The sequence below is a fragment of the Polypterus senegalus genome, chromosome 1, assembly GCF_016835505.1.
Source record: "Polypterus senegalus isolate Bchr_013 chromosome 1, ASM1683550v1, whole genome shotgun sequence".
Classification (NCBI taxonomy): domain Eukaryota; kingdom Metazoa; phylum Chordata; class Cladistia; order Polypteriformes; family Polypteridae; genus Polypterus; species Polypterus senegalus.
In genome coordinates this window covers 1567103-1584696 of record NC_053154.1, presented here as the reverse complement: position 1 = coordinate 1584696, position 17594 = coordinate 1567103, and the positions used below count along the sequence as shown (strand labels likewise).

Here is a 17594-nt window from a genome sequence, read left to right as displayed (position 1 = left end):
CCACAGCACGCTGTCCCTGGAATTGACCTGTGAAGCGCCTTGACAAAGATGTGTGAACAAAGACCCAGTTACGGAAACTGAGAAAATCAAAGCAGTGTGTTGAAGTTAACCGCAAAGAGGGTCACAAGTTCTCTGCTTCTAAGTTTAGTGATCAGAGGACATAAGAGAATTGTAAAGTACACATAGATAGTACATAATAGATAAGCAGAATAAAATTAAGAGACAAATGATACATGAACAGAACAGTACAAAATACAATGGAAAGCAATGAGTAATAATGAAAGTAAATGACAAAAAGAAGTGACTTAAACTTGAGAGGAGGCCTGGCCTGACCATAGCAAGGACAGATCACTGATTATTGATGCAGCCCACTAAAATCATAGGTCATTATTTCATTATCACTTTGGCTTCCTCTTTCTCTTAGGCCTTTGCTCAGATTGCTTCTCATTATTTTCTTTGATGAGATTGTGGTCACCTAGAAACTTTGAACAGTTTGGCTCCCAGTCAATAGTTTGTTTCGTGTCTTTTCTCAAGCTAATTTGAGTCTCAGCTGTTTAGGAATGATTGACAAAAAAAGACCACGGCATTCTGCCATCTCATATCTTCAAAGTTTGTGAGGCGGTAAAGGTGAGAGCTGAATGAGTTGATGGCACATTTCACAATAATCTCACACCTCTGAGAAGATGCCGAGTCTAGTTTTCTTCAGGTACATCATTCTTCTGTCATAATTGTACTGGAAACCTCATGTGCTGTATGTAGGTTCGCAGTGAACTGTTTGCTCAAGTACAGGGAGATTCCCTCGAAAGAGGCCCCAAATATTCTGTAATAACTCTTGCTAGGATGAAGCAATCTGAAATGAAACAACGTGCAATGTGCTCCTCAGTATATGGAGCTTCCAACAAGCTGGGATGCCCCTGCGTCGGAGTGATGAGGTAGGTGCCAGACAGCTGTCACGACGTTTAGCCTCTGTTTGCAACTTCTGGGCACATCCCACCTGTCTCCCTTCACTCAGTCACTCGACCTCTCATCAGGATATTGGTGTTCAGTATTGAGCAGCTCATCTTCATGGTGCAAACCTATTGGGTCACCAATTTGTTTAAGCGATGTCAGAATCAACTGGATGATCGTGAGTTAACAGAAGGTTACTTCCAGCAAGATGGAGCAACGTGTCACACATCAGCAAGTAGCATGGCAGAAATTGAGTCCTTCTTCGTCAACAGGGTAATTTCAAAGGGGCTTTGGCCACCACGGTCGCCGGATCTTACACCACCAGACTTCTTCCTTTGGGGTTTGCTCAAAGGAAAAGACTATCGGAACAAGCCTTGCACTGAGGAAGATTTGAGGGAAATTTCCAACCTGAAATTGTGGCTATTCCCCGGAGACGCTTGCCGATACGTTCAGGCATATGGAGCGCCACGTCGAAAAGTTTCTGGCATAAAATGGAAACCACTTCTAGTATCGTATGTTATGCAATCATCATACGTCAATGTATATAGCATTTTTTTTGGTTCAGATTGCTTCATCCTAATGGAAGTTACAACTGAATAATTGGGGCCTCTTTCGAGTGAATCTCCCTGTAGTTCTTTCATTTTGTTTGCCACTTTCAACCTCCTGACCATGAGAAGAACACAAGAAAGATTTTAACAGGAATAGGCCATTCAGTCCAGCAAGTTCACCAATCTTATTCTCCTAATTCCTTCAAAATGACATCAACAGGAGTTTTGAAGATCCCAACAGTCATACTGCACACCTCACAACTTTGTCACTCAATGCATGTGTTAACCGTGTTACCATGTTTTTGGTGATGGACTCATTTCTAAGTAACCGCCGAGATCCACTGCACTGATTCCTTTGAAAATCGTTAACGCTGTCACCCTTTAGCATCCTGTTGCTTGGCTCAGCTTTCCTCGCAGCTCACACCTCAGAGTCCTCAGTCAGCCGTGCTACAATTACAATAAAAAGAGAGAAGGAGCATGAGAGTCTGGTGTATGATATGAAATGACGAACCCGGCCCAACATTCAGTCTCTCTCTTACTCTCTCTCATTGTTTAGTAATTAATGAAGTACATACATCAAGGGAGGAACCCTGGTGAAGCCACCATCCTATTTATACCTTCACATCCTGTGTCAGCCCCTATCAATGAAAGCTTTGTCAAAACGAAAAACCTTCACAACAGAATACAAAACGGTAAAGTGGCTCAAAATCTATGTTGTGACCACCAGGGGGCAAAACTGCACCCCAAACCTCAAGAGAAAACTAGATAAACACAATACCTCTACAGAGTTCTGAACCCTCTTCCCAGGAAATACAACACAATAAAAGACTTTCTGTTTCCTCCTTCCTCTCCTCCCATGTAGTCTCCTCGACCTCCTCACAATTTTAACTACTATGTAGGAGAAGACTCGCTCTTTTATGCTGGACTCGAGCGTACTTCCAGTAAAACAGCATTGCACCTTCTGGATCATGCAGAAGTCCCTCAAAGAAGGGACAAGGCTACCCTTGCAGTCCCCAGGAACCCTAATAGGTCTGTCCCACAATAGGACTGTTACACTCAACCGTGGGGTGCTGCCACCATGTGTGCTGGGGAACACAATCCCAGTCCACAGACACCTTCTGTTCTCCCGTGCAGGTATCCTGTCCCAATAAAGAACCAGAACCCATCCTGGTCAGGATGTCAGTCCAGCTCAGTTCTTCCATTACCATCTTCCACCTAGGCAAGGAACCACCACCCATCTGGGTTGGGATGACAAATCCATCCCATATTGTACTCACAATGTTTAAACTGAATTAATTACCAGTTGAGTAGTTAATCATGAAGTGTAACAAGAGGCAGCTGAGTTTCATGATTATCATAAAAGAATGGTGTCCTTGTCCTACTCTATACAGTTTAGCTAACAAGTGAACTTGCCCGCCTTTTTGATTCCTTACAGAACCTGGAATTGTCGTAAATTTGACAGCAGAGGTGATTACTACACAATCAATTTTACTTACCTGGAGTCGACCCCTCGGAAATGCTACCAGTTACATTGTGACAGCCACAGGAGCCTTCGTCTCCTACTTGACGGTACAATCTGAACTCGTCCTTCTAACCGGACTGATGGCGGGTAGTCGCTACACAGTCCAAGTGGTGACGGTGGCTCAAGATGGCATTACTGAAGGAAGTGCAGCGACTCTTGTTGTTTTTACAAGTAAGACTTTTATTTTTTATGAGAGTCTTAGAATTTTAGGAAATGCTTGAGGTTCAGTCGTGTCCACAATGTTCAACAAACTATTCATAGGCTGACATCACTGCAGGCCATTCCCAAACATTTTGCACCTCAGACTGACGTTTAGGTCAGCTGAAAAGCCTGCAGTTTTATTCTGAATCCTTCCTTGCTTCTCTCACTTTAAAATTCTCACTTGATTTTTTGACCCTTTAGCTACCAGTAGCAGGTTCAGCGTATCAGACCTTCATTCAACAAAACAAACTCAGCTGAACCTTAAAGAGGATCACTGTGCCCCTTTGAGCAGCGCCATCCTGGCCGTGATTTGTTTTCAACTATTCTTCTGTACCCTGACATGCCACCTTGTCATCGACATCAGGGCCCTTTGAAATGCCTGGGCATTTGCAAATGTGGGTGACATTGATTGTCCAATGATGTGGGTACAAATCCCAAGCCGAGATCTGCCGGTGGTTAAATGAGTCTGCTTGAATTAATGGCTAATTTTGCATTGGCCCCCTGGTTGTTGTGTAAACTTCATGGTGAAGTTGTGTCCCATCCAGGGTTGGTTCCCACTTTGCTGCCCCCCTCTGTGACTGGATTAAGCAGGTTTGAGAGCATCTTGTTGAGATTTCTTAGTGTGTGTGCTGGTTTTAGATGTGTTGAGCTTGAAATTAAAACTAAGCTTTAGAGACCAAACATTTAGAGGGTCCACTTGAACATAAATGCCATTAGAGTGCCTTGATTTCTTATGTAATTTATACCAACACGCCTGAATGGTTTTAACCACCAGATGGAAGCTGTGAGAGCAAATGAAATTAGCAGCCATCCATTATGTGTTGCTGTCATGTGAGATACTAGAACTGGACTGGAGTAATGTTGGGGTGCTTTAAATAACAAACCGAGACTTTAAATAACAATGGCGCAATAACAAAACATAAACTGCAGGGAATCGTTTGTGGTTCTGTTCTGGTTTGAAGTTCCTTCTCTCATGACTGGGGGTCCAGAATGAGAAGCAACCTTATGTGAGCATCTTGCCTTTATATTCCTCTGAATGGAAGGGGCAAAGTCAATTGCCCTCAGTAGGCGTCTTCTTCCGACTTTGGGGAAAGAAAGAGACGATACTGTTGGTGACCATACCCCCTATCGGCCCTGGGTGGGAATGCTTACCCAGGATGAGACAGGAGGGTGATTCACAGACACACATGCATGACAGTGTTTATAGCGTCCCCATTGTCCCATGTACTGAGACCAGTGCAACTCTCACTTGCAAGTGCTACTCAACATACAACACATCACCACTCCCAGGTGACAATAGGTAGTTGAAGCACCTGACTTCAACATTTCTGCCTTCTCTGTCTGAAATAACTGCTTACCTTTCAACTTCTGTTGACAAACATTCTGAGATTTTTCAGGTGAAGATATCAAAGTGATTCAAGGTTGATTCCTGCCCTGTGCTTGATACTACCAGGTAGTCCCCAGCACCAGAATCAGAGAAAGGGGGTGCAGTTGAGGAATATATGGATGACCATTTGAAACCATCCTGGTATAAATGATGGTGGACGTTTGCCCCAGTTTGCCAGTGCTGCTGTTTCAGTTACTGAATCAGCTTAAGGCAGCTTAAAGTCCAAAGGTTTGGTGGCCATCCATGCAGTGTCAGGCCCAAAGCAGAACCCAGGCCTGGATGGGGACATTGGGGCCAACTTGGAGTCTCCAGTAAGACAAACAGACATCACTTTGAGATGCAGGAGGAAGACTGGAGCACCAGAGCAGAGTCTCACACACACATCGAGCAAGAGAGGAGCTGAATCAGGGTCCTTGGATCAGGGAAGCATTGCATGCCATCTTTATTACAATATCTTATTAGATAAGCCCAGTCTGGAAAAAATGTAACATGGGATAGATAGATAGATAGATAGATAGATAGATAGATAGATAGATAGATAGAAAGAGTGAAAGGCACTATATAATAGATAGATAGATAGATAGATAGATAGATAGATAGATAGATAGATAGATAGATAGATAGATAGATAGATAGATAGATAGATATAGTGAAAGGCACTATATAATAGATAGATAGATAGATAGATAGATAGATAGATAGATAGATAGATAGATAGATAGATAGATAGATAGATAGTTGAGTCAGTGTGCCCTGCAGGAAAGCTGGCTTTACCTTCAAGTGACTTGGCACAGTTTTGCATTTTTCTTTGTGTCTTCTAACAACTGGATGTGTTAGCTGCCATAAGTGCTTGTGAAAAATGCCCAGATATCATAACGACGACGTGAGGAGGAGACACAAACTTGACCCGAGCCTGTGAGGACACAGACAGTGCTAATGGACCGTCAGCTAGCCGGGTACAACATTGTCTGCTGTCAGATGAACATTTAAATTTGTCTTATAACAGCAATGTGCACATATGAACTTCACAAAGAGATGTCAAATCTGAAAGTGTCTCCCTTCTGTGTGACAGTCTAATGCATATTTCATTTTTTTGTCAAACTTCACAGCTCTGTGTTTTTTCATTCTGCTGCATTTAGGATTTTAAGATGGTGGAACTCCAAGTCTACTTATACTGTATAAGAACACAAAAAATCTGACAAACAAGGGGAGAACATTCAGTCCATTTGTTGCCCGTCTGTTCAGCTCAAGTTTTCTGCTTTAACTCCACGTCTCGGCAGTTTATTTCATATTTCCACATCTCTTTGTGTAAAGATGTGCTTCCTGTCTTCAGACAATCATCACGGGGTTCAAAGACAATGTTTCCTTCATCTTGTGTGTCCTCTCTTTCTGCAGAACCTGCAGCTGTGACCGGACTACGTGTTAATAGTACAACGTCAACTACGGCTCTCCTTTCGTGGACTCTGCCCAGTGGCAACACTTCCAACTACAGCATCGTAATTGGAGGAAATCTGAACCCCATGACGGTTAACACGTCGTATGTGAACGTGACGGGACTTGTACCGCTGAGCCAGTACACGATCTCTGTCACAGCAGTGACAGAAGATGGGACCAAAGGGGACGCCACATCAATCTCGTTGTCAACAAGTGAGTGTTTCTGCCTTTTACATTTTTAAAATGTTCTAAGTGTTTTATTTGGGGCTCTATAGAGAATTTTTAGAATATTTTGTGAATGAGTGAAAGCTTTTGTTATCAAACAACTCTCAGTGTAGCAAACAACAACAACAACAACATTTATTTCTATAGCACATTTTCATACAAACAGTAGCTCAAAGTGCTTTACATATTAAAGAATAGAAAAATGAAAGACACAATTATAAAACAAAATAAATCAACATTAATTAACATCGAATAAGAGTAAGGTTCAATGGCCAGGGGGGACAGAAAAACAAAAAAAACTCCAGATGGCTGGAGAAAAATAAAATCTGTAGGGATTCCAGACCATGAGACCCCTGACCAGTCCCTCTGGGCATTCTACATAACATAAATGAAACAGTCCTCTTTGGATTTAGGATTCTCACGGAAGGGCTTGATGATGATGATGGTCACGTAGACTTCTGCCTTTTAATCCATCCATCATTGTTGGAGCATCATGAAGCTTTGAGTAGGTGGTGGTGGCGAAGGCCACCACAACAAAGAAACCGGAAAAAGAAACAGAAAAGAGAGTAGGGGTCAGTACGGATTTTAGAGCCACCATGAATAGTTATTTTGAGGAGATTGAACATACAGAGTATCAGGATTAAGTTAAATTAAGATTAAAATTAAGTTATAAAAAGGCCATGTTAAAGTAATGTGTTTTCAGCAGTGTTTTAAAGTGCTCTACTGTATCAGCCTGGTGAATTCCTATTGGCAGGCTATTCCAGATTTTAGGTGCATAACAGCAGAAGGCCGCCTCACCACTTCTTTTAAGTTTTGTTCTTGGAATTCTAAGGAGACACTCATTTGAGGATCTGAGGTTACGATTTGGAATATAAGGTGTCAGACATTCCGATATATAAGATGGGCGAGATTATTTAAGGCTTTATAAACCATAAGCAGAATTTTAAAGTCAATCCTGAATGACACAGGTAACCAGTGTAGTGACATCAAAACTGGAGAAATGTGTTCGATTTTTTTTCCTAGTTAGGATTCTAGCAGCTGCATTCTGCACTAGTTGCAAACGATTTATGTCTTTTTGGGTAGTCCTGAGAGGAGTGCATTACAGTAATCTAGTCGACTGAAAACAAAGCGTGAACTAATTTCTCAGCATCTTTCAGTGATATAAGAGGTCTAACTTTACTTATGTTTCTTAAGTGAAAAATGCTGTCCTAATGATCTGATTAATATGTGATTTAAAATTCAGATTACAGTCAACAATCACCCCTAAGCTTTTTACCTCCGTCTTGACTTTTAATCCTAATGTATCCAGTTTATTTCTAATAGCCTCATTGTATCCATTATTGCTGATCACTAAGATTTCAGTTTCTCTTTATTTAACTGGAGAAAATTACTATTCATCCATTCTGAGATACAAGTCAGACATTGTGTTAGTGAATCAATAGAATCAGGGTCATCAGGTGCTATTGATAAGTACAGCTGTGTGTCATCAGCATAGCTGTGGTAGCTCACGTTGTGCCCTGAGATAATCTGACCTAACGGAAGCATGTAGATTGAGAAGAGCAGCGGACCCAGGATAGAGCCTTGTGGAACACCATATTGGATATCATGTGTCTTCGAGTTGTAATTCCCACAACTAACAAAAATTTTTCTCCCTGTCAGGTAGGATTCAAACCAATTTAAGACACTGCCAGAGAGGCCCACCCATTGACTAAGGCGATTTCTAAGAATGTTGTGATCAATGGTGTCAAATGCAGCACTCAGATCTAAGAGGATGAGAACAGATAAATGGCCTCTGTCTGCATTCACCGCAAGTCATTTACTACTTTAACGAGTGCAGTTTCTGTGCTGTGATTTGTTCTAAAACCCGACTGAAATTTATCAAGAATAGCATGTTTATTGAGGTGGTCATTTAACTGCATAATGACTGCCTTCTCTAGAACTTTACTTAAGAAGGCAGGTTAGAGATGGGTCTAAAATTTTCAAGAGCTGAGGGTCAAGATTATGTTTCTTAAGTAGGGGTTTAACTACAGCAGTCTTAAGACAGTCTGGGAAGACCCCCGTATCTAGTGACAAATTTACTATGTCAAGAACATTATCAATTAGCACGCCTGATACTTTGAAATAATTTGTTGGTATTGGGTCAAGGACGCAGGTGGAGGGTTTTAATTGAGATATTATATTTTGTAAATCAGGTAAATCTATCCTAGTGAAAGAGTTTAATTTGTTTATAACAGGATGCTGGGGTTTAGGAGGATCCTTAGTGTTGGAGGGATATACTATGTTATTTCTAATATCATTAATTTTTTGATTGAAAAATACAGCGATAGCCTCACAGGTTTCACTGGAAGTACTTAGGGGGCATTCCTTTGAGTTACCTGGTTTAGTAGGCGATCGATTGTAGAAAATAAGACTCTGGGATTACTAACATTGTTATTTATAATCTTGAGAAATAGCAGCGTCTCTCAAGACGGACAGTGTGATTGTATTCTGTTATTTTGACTTTTAATATTTCATGGTGGATAGTAAGTTTAGTCTTCCTCCATTGACGCTCAGCTCTACGGCATGTTCTCTTTAAATCAGACACTCTTTGGGTCTTCAATGGTATAACAATGCTAGAAGATTTTTTCACTGTCTTTTCAGGTACAACTATGTCAACAGCAGCTCTCACTTTAGTATTAAATCTTTCCACCTTACTATTTACATTGTCCTCGCTATTATAGCTGGCACTATAAACAGACTGATTGTTTAAAATGTTTGTAAGTTTTATTATACAACTAGCAAAACACCCGCGCTTCGCAGCGGAGAAGTAGTGTGTTAAAGAAGCAATGAAAAAGAAAAGGAAACATTTTGAAAATAATGTAACCTGATTGTCAATGTAATTGTTTTGTCACTGTTGTGAGTGATGAGTGTTGTTCTCATACTGTATATATATATATTTATTTATTTACACACACACACATAAACATATATTTATACATATCTATACATATACACATATATACACATATATACATACACATATATATATCTACATATATACACATACATATGCATACACACATACATACATACACACACATATATACACACAAATACATATATATACATATACATACATATCTACATATATACACACACAGCTATTTCGTATCAGTGCAATACGCTGCTTGTTAAAACTCCCGCTCTTACGTGCAAGTCTGCGTGGATATTATGAACTATCGTATTTGTTCAAGTTCTATTTAAATTTTAAATAGAAGGAATTTTTATTTAGTCGACAGAAATATCTTTGGTAGGAATGGTAAAAACAGACAGGAATATTATTCCTGAATAAATCAACTCAAAACTTATAATATTTTGCTCTCCATAAAAATATATCCTGTCAAAATTATACAAATTCAAATATGAACATGCTGCATAACAAAACCTGGAAATATAAATAAAATGTGTTCTTTTCAGCAATAACAAATCAAATCATTCAGTTGTCTTTGCTCATATGTCATTTTAGAGCTGGACGCCTGGCATCTTTTTTTGGCCACAAGTTCGTTTCTGTTTGGTGTGAGGTTCTGTGTTGTGGAGATTCTCAGGATGGATTGCAGGTGCTCATCAGTGAGGCGACTCCTGTGTGCTGTTTTGTTAGTCTTTATCACTGAGAAGAGCTTCTCACACAGATATGTGCTACCAAACATGCACAAGGTTCGAGCCGCATGTAGACGGACTTTTTTTGTTCTTCAAAGTCACCAAAGCGCCGTGCAAACTCAGTGCGCTCAGTTTATCAGCAAAGTGCGTATTTGGGAACACCGTAGTGACAACTTGGTTTAACATTACTTGGCAACAGGGTTGCACTGGTGCATTTGTGTCTCCCATAAAAGCAGCTTCACTTGAAATCACTTTGTGATTGTGCACGGGTTAAAACGTCCGCTGAAGTGTCAGATTCTTATTTAATTCTTCTGCTTTCTGTATCTTCTGCATTGCATTCAGGTTACCCTGTATTTTGTCTCATAGTGCCGTCTTAGATTAAATTCTGTAATTACAGCCACATTAGCTCCACAAATGAGACACACGGGTTCAGTAAACATATACTCAGCCTCCCATCGGTTTTTAAAGGCTCTATTTTCAGAATCAACTTTTCTCTCCAGCATCGTGTGAGCTAGCTTCACAATAACTTGCAGCATCATAAGCTAGACTTGATTAACGTGGTAAGTGTTCGGCAAGGCAGCTGAAGCGTTGCATTGCATTATGGGATCTGTAGTTTATTGTGTTACCAGCGCTTCATATACCCGGGCCATTAATAACAATAATACAGTATATAAAATGATCTCGGGCGGATATAATTACACTGGCCGGATGTGGCCCGGCCCTTGAGTTTGACACATATGGACTAAATAGAACTTGAAAAGATATATTTTTTCAAATGTGATCGCGCAATTCAGATAGAGTTGACGCGCACTACAGCCTGCATGCCTCAATAAGTCATCCTCCCTCGCTCTTACTTTTTACCGCTCATCTAATGAATACACTGAGTATGGCTTTACCAAAACAATCATTGATGGCGAATAAAGTATCCATTATTCGAGTATGTAGTTCGGGATATATATATACATATATATATATACCCGCATGATCGCAGCGAGAAGTAGTGTGTTAAAAAGCTAGAAAAGAAAAGGGAACATTTTAAAAATAACGTAACATGACTGTCAATATACAGTATTTGTTTTGTGAGTGTTACTGAGTGTTGCTGTCATCAAGGATTTGATTATCATTATTTCTTTCAATCAGGTTCGTATTTGTAGGATGTGTTGTGTTCAAGTTACATTCCGTGTTTGTCAATCGTTGTAAAGATGACAGGTTTCATTCATCGATTCGTTTCTTACTGCATCAATAAACAGCTCGTCTTCTTCTTTATCTGAGACCTGACACACTGCATGCACGGGTTTTTTTTACACTGTCTTCCTTTAGCGGGACATTGACTTTTTCCACCGTGTGCTTTGTTTCCGCAGTAGCTGGATTTATGAATATGCTTGTATCAGACGCTTCATATTTTTTGCTGCCTTTTCAATTGTGTAATTCGGTTTTGTTCAGCTCTTTGGAACTGTTGCTTTTTATCTGTGCACTGCGCCAGTTCACGTGAGCCACTCGGTGTACATGCATCGAAGGTTCCCAGCTGTGCTGGTGCCATCTCGTGCTATGTCCATGGCTGTATTTAATGTTACCTTAGTCCTGGCACTTAAAACTTTCTCTCGCAGTTTCGCTGAGTTTGTGTCAAACACCACCCTGACCATCTCATCTTCCTCTCCATAAGCACAGTCCTTCACCCGTGAATATTTACCCGTGGCAGTTTGCTATTGGATTGCCGCTGACGGACGGCCTTATATGGGCAGGCACTAAATTACAAACGCCAGCGACAGCCTGTCTATGAACTTAATTTAAAGTGTAGGTTTACATCGTGCTTTGTTTCCGAAGTAGCAGAACTCATGAATATGGTTGTATATGTCACTCGCTCGCTTCTTATTGTTTCGCTGCCTTCTCAATTATATAATGCATGTTTTCTTCAGCGCTTTTTGGGGCTCTTCCTGGTTTTCTACGTACTGCGTGATTACGTGGCATGCATGATGATGTCACATGAAACTCCGCCCCCACGGGTTTCAAGCTCATCTCCATTACAGTAAATGGAGAAAAACAGCTTCCAGTTATGACCATTATGCGTAGAATTTCGATATGAAACCTGCCCATCTTTTGTAAGGAAGCTGTAAGGAATGAACCTACCAAATTTCAGCCTACACGGGAAGTTGGAGAATTAGTGATGAGTCAGTCAGTCAGTGAGTGAGTCAGTGAGGGCTTTGCCGTTTATTAGTATAGATGTTTTTCACTTCGATTAAATAATTTATTGCAGCAGTACTCAGGGGCGGCTCTAGGCTTGTGGTGGCACTGGGCAGAGGAAGAATCGGTGGCTCCTTCGCCCGCCAATGTCATGCACAGTGGATGGCCACGTCCGTTGCAGACACTGCATAGCCGCCTCGTGCTCATGACACAAGCATTTAACTTTTGCCGAAATTTGTCGCTGCATTTTTTGCTGTGTTTTTATTTTATCTTTCTGTTTTATATTCAATATATATTGGCGTAGCCGCCCCAAGAGTCCTTGCTTTTCTTTCCCCAAGTAACCGATCGCCATACAGTCAGCTCTGTAATAGAAGTTAAGCCATCTGTAAGCTTAGCGCCGATTCTTCAAAACGTTTAAAGAATATTGAAATATCGTCGTAGTACATGTTTAATTATTCTATCCTTAGCGACACTACCAGGAAGAATATAGATTATTTAAATGAAGTTAAAGTTTTATCTGTATAATTTAACAAACATATTTTGCTGCATTTCACCTTATAAATGATCTCGTCATCATATGTAAATACGCGCTTTATAAAGTGGCTCAGGTTGTGCGATATTATAACTGTAGTGCAAGTTTACAGTGAGGTGATTGTACTTATAAGTCCTAACAGTTCTACAAGGAGCGCTTGATTGAGTGCGTTTATAGTTCTTGGGATTAAACTGTTTCTGAACCGCAAGGTCTGTACAGGAAAGGCTTTAAAACGTTTTGCCGTGGCTGAGACAGCGTGTCCTTAAAGCTGTATACTGATAATTCTCTTTCCGATCAGCTGCTGCTGTGATTCACACTCAGATACAGTGATATAAATACTCAGAGTCGTGTAGTGAGAGGAATATGGAAAAAGATGATCCGCTGTGGCAACTCCTAACGGGAGGAGCTGAAAGAAGACGGAGTAGAAGAAGTGAGAGTAACAACGCTAAAGCAGTTATGGTATTTGGAATACTATGGCTGTTCCCTGGACCATTATATTGTTACGAGTTAATTACAATCAGATGCATTACACTAATAAACAATATGCGGTTAGTTTCTGTGTATTTATAAAGCCGCGTCAGGAAAATAAGGAGTAACCACACAGGAACAGTAGCACTGCTTTGACGCTGGGTGCCGCCAGTCTGCAAAACCGAGCGGAGAACTTGCGTACGACAAGGTATGAGGTACCGTGGAAAAGTGCGTGGATATACGACAAGTGTAGGTTTTATACATCGCGATTTGAACGTGGAAAAGTTCTTACGCAATATTTCTGTGCGTACGCACCGTTTATACATGAGGCCCCAGGGCTGCAGAGGGTGGCCGCCCAAAGTTTAAAGGGACATTGGGAGACGTTTTATCAGGTTACCAGTTTTATTTTCTTGGCCGCCAGTTTAGGGGATGTGTTGGTCTACTGCGTAATAACTCAAGAAGGCTGGCCACAGATCTCGGCCTGCACGTTCTTTAATTTGTGTTCTCCAGGGTCTTGTTGGGTTTGACCTGAGTGCTCAGGTTTTTATGCAGGTTAAATTAACTGAAGACGTTAAACAACAACAATAACGTTTATTTTTAGAACACATTTTCATACAAATGTCAGGGCTCAAAGTGCTTTAAATGATGAAGAAAGAGAAAAGAGAGACAAAATAAATCAGAATTATAATTAGGGAACACTAATTAAAATAGAATAAAAGTAAGGTCCGATGGCCAGGGAGGACAGAAAAAAAAAAAACTCCAGACGGCTAGAGAAAAAAAAAAAATCTGTACGGGGTCTGAGGCCACGAGACCACCCAGCCCCCTCTAGGCATTCTACCTAACATCAATGGACGATGATGAGATGACGTGTGTGTGTGTGTGTGTGTGTGTGTGTGTGTGTGTGTCCCTTCCATGACAGTCCCTACTTTGTATCTGACAATGCTGGGTGACGTCGATTGTCTTGATGAACTGGAGTTTGCTTTCTCTTCATCGTTAAGCTCTCCTCTTTTGAGTACTTTCTGTCTGTGGTGCCCCTCCATGACAACAGAGGGTGGCATATTGTGATGTCAGCTGCTCCATCAGGGCATATTTTAAGGTTATGAGAGTAAGCAGGAAAGGGCGCTGAGTGTTGTTGTATTTTTATGTGTCCCTCAGGTTTGAAACTAGAAATGGTTCACTTTAAGCTCTAATGCCCACTTCACCCTTTTGCGTTTGCAGCTGGTGTGTCTTTGAGATATCGACTTTCAATTCTCAGCTTGGATGGATTGGATGCACAAAAGAAAAATCTGATTCTTCAGAAGGTTTGTGTTTTCTTGTGATGTTTTAAACATTTTGTGAGCAGTCATCGGCTTTGTCCTGTTGTGGTCACTGGGCATACGATTGACCTAAAAGTATTTTTGTTTGTTCTTCTCCATTTGGTATTAAATCGCATACTACCATTTTTAATTATAATCAAACATATTCCTCTATTCTTTTAATCTAAAATATATTTATAATGTTAAATAAATGTTTGTCCTGATTTCTCCTAGATAAACACAGTTCTTCAGGGTGAATTTGATAAAAACTCCTTTTCTGCATCCTGGACCGAAGAGTAAACTACAAACTCTCTGGGGTCTCTTTGAGGCCTACGGCACACATGGTGCTAATGTTCATGTCCTGCTTTGCTTCCTTTAATGTCACAAAATCTAGAAAGTGTGACAAACTGAGAAATTTAAAACGTGCTCTGGATGGACCTTACTTCTACATACTTCTGACCATTAAGAACTACTTCACTGTAACACGATGGTTAATCATTCTCAGATGTTGTGTGGAACATCTCGTCTCTTCTGGTTTGTGGAGCCTTCAGGAGCTGAACAGCACTGGCCGTGCCAACAGCTATAATTAACGGTGTGAATGAAGCACAAACTTTCCAAATCTCCCAACTTAATCTTCCAACTTGCAGAGCCATCTGAGACTGGAGCCTCGATTCAAGAGAGTGTTGGCATGTTGGGCTCTGATGGTTTTCTGATTTCTTTTTTTATGCCTTATAATTGTCTTTGACAGCTAGAAGAGTTTGTCCAACTGCTTTCTGGAAGACCTTTCACATTTTCTCTTTTTACAAACAATCACTACAATCAAGAATAAATGGGTGAAGTCCCTCACATTTTGTAGTGATGTGACTAAGCTCACCCTCGTGATGACATAAATTAACTCGATTTTTCCTTTTCTGCAGTATTAAATGATGAGTTTGGGAAAATTTCATGATTAATAATATTTTAATAAATCTTTTTCTTCTCATCTTGTGTTTTGCATTTTTATTGGGCTGAAATGGTGTTCAGCACCTGACACTAAGTCCTCAGAAACTAGATCAGAAAAATGAAAAAATATGAAGAAAATATATTCTGTGTCATTTTTATTAACATAATACAGTTATAAAAACACCAAAATTAGCAATAATTTGGACTGTAGGCATATTCTGTTTATGTTAATGGGGGTCCATCCATCTGTTTCCTGAGCTTTTCTATGGAACCAGATACGTGCCAAAGGGACATGTGGCACACATGGTGACAAATGTAGAACCGTCAATCAATGACATTCAGACTCACAGAGACACCAAGAGGACTGCCAAGTAAACTGAAGCTGCAGACTCATGAGGTAGCAGTACTGACCAGTGTGCCAGCCATCATTAATACAGAATGAATTAAAGAAGTGTGATGTGGCAGTGATAGACTGGCATGTCACAGAAATAAGATGGGGTTAGTAGACTGTAAGAAGAACAATCGTTAGGCAGTAGAAGGTTTGGGTACCAGACAGTAATCCCTGTTCAATTATCAGTGATGGAGAAATAGATAAACAAAAAAACACTCAGTGGTGCTAAGAAAATGGCGAGGAGCTGCTCCATCCTTCTCCACATCAGGATCCCTATTGAATTTCTACAGCCAGTGACCCCGCAGTTTTTACACCAGTGCCCTGAAAGAGCTGGGGCTTCACTGTGGAAGTGGGAACAACAACAACAACATTTATTTCTATAGCACATTTTCATACAAACAGTAGCTCAAAGTGCTTTACATAATGAAGAATAGAAAAATAAGACACAATAAGAAAATGAAATAAGTCAACATTAATTAACATAGAATAAGAGTAAGGTCCGATGGCCAGGAAGGACAGAAAAAACAAAACAAAAAAAAAAAACTCCAGACGGCCGGAGAAAAAAAATGAAGTCTGCAGGGATTCCAGACCATGAGACCACCCAGTCCCCTCTGGGCATTCTACCTCACATAGAACTGGTCACTTGTCATCCAACTGGTCAGCTTCTGAACTGCGGACACAAAAGGAGATGCTGTGAGTAACAGTGCCACCTCTCCACTCGGGCTGGTACTGCCTGCCTTACCAGACCCCTGAAGATGTCCCTGAGGCCCACATGTTTAACAATTCATTAATACTTTAGGAGACATTACACCAACGTTTCCTAAAACCTTCTCAGTGTACTTTTTGGGATTAACGAGCACAATGCCAACAACGTGCAGTCAGTTTTGATGCCTGCATTCAGTGTGACAGACAAACTCGGGTTGACAAAAACTTTAATTCACAAAGAAATTGTTGTTTTGTAAAGTAGTCAGCATGTCAAGCGACTGTAAAACTCATCTTCACTAACGTATCTCACGTACCTGCAGATGCTGGTGGCCCATCCACTACTTATCTTGAACCCCTAAAAAAAGCTTTGTAGTGTGTTGTATTAACAGGGGAAGAACGACGACCCACAGCGGCTGCCATCTACGGTGCACAATCTTCAGAGGATTTACTTACTCACTGCCATCCAACAACTTAAAGTGTAGGGGCAGCTCAGTCAGCGTAACGAGACCATTCAGCCCATAGTGCTTGTTGGTTAGTTCAGATGTCTTATCAGGGTTGTTTTAAAAGTTCTGTTTTTAATTCAACTCCATGTCTTGGTAGTTTGTTCATTTGCTAATTCCCACAGCTTTTTGTGTGACGAAGTGCTTTGAGCCATAAATGCACCGCTACTTAATCCCAGCTGGCATCCTTAAGTATGTGGCTTATTCCTTTGAGAAATTAGAAGACTTCAGTGTTTGTGTATGTTTTCAATTATAGTATCGGCACACATTTTCAATTAAAAAAGAAAATGTTTCCAGTGTCACGTTGTTGCTCAGAATAAAACCATTTCACTATTTAATCATGAAAGGAAAAACACAATCAGCTGGGCATATAAAATAAATAAAGTAGCAATGAATAATATTATGTGTGATTAAGTTAACAGTTATTGCTATAACCACATATATTATGGTATATGCATGTGAGCTTTTATAAATGACAAACGGCATGTTGGCCAATCACTAGACAGTCTGCAGCAGCAGTCCTCCTGGCTTTCTGGGGTCTTTTGTAAATAAAATCAATGCCACATTATGTAGGTTCTAGTTATTGGGAATGTCAAACTTGACGACTGCGCTGCTGATCTCATTGACAGACCAACTCAATTTACACAACTGAGAATCACTGGCCATGTCACATTTACCA

General features: G+C 40.5%; 1 protein-coding gene across 1 annotated transcript; it reads left to right on the top strand.

Moving 5' to 3' along the window:
• The first annotated feature begins 2933 nt into the window (after window positions 1–2933).
• Window positions 2934–15359, top strand: LOC120517570 (receptor-type tyrosine-protein phosphatase eta-like). The gene is made up of 4 exons (XM_039739976.1): window positions 2934–3189; window positions 6002–6253; window positions 14301–14383; window positions 14612–15359. Exons 1-4 carry the CDS (start codon window positions 3099–3101, stop codon window positions 14675–14677), a joined length of 492 nt encoding a protein of 163 aa, XP_039595910.1. The 5' UTR covers window positions 2934–3098; the 3' UTR covers window positions 14678–15359.
• The last annotated feature ends 2235 nt before the right edge of the window (window positions 15360–17594 follow it).

Excerpts from the sequence above, each read along its gene's own strand:
- LOC120517570 (XM_039739976.1), top strand. The coding sequence starts at position 3,099 with ATGGCGGGTAGTCGCTACACAGTCCAAGTGGTGACGGTGGCTCAAGAT. Across the intron at positions 3,190-6,001 it reads GACTCTTGTTGTTTTTACAA|AACCTGCAGCTGTGACCGGA; the intron begins GTAAGACTTTTA and ends CTCTTTCTGCAG. Across the intron at positions 14,384-14,611 it reads AAAATCTGATTCTTCAGAAG|ATAAACACAGTTCTTCAGGG; the intron begins GTTTGTGTTTTC and ends GATTTCTCCTAG.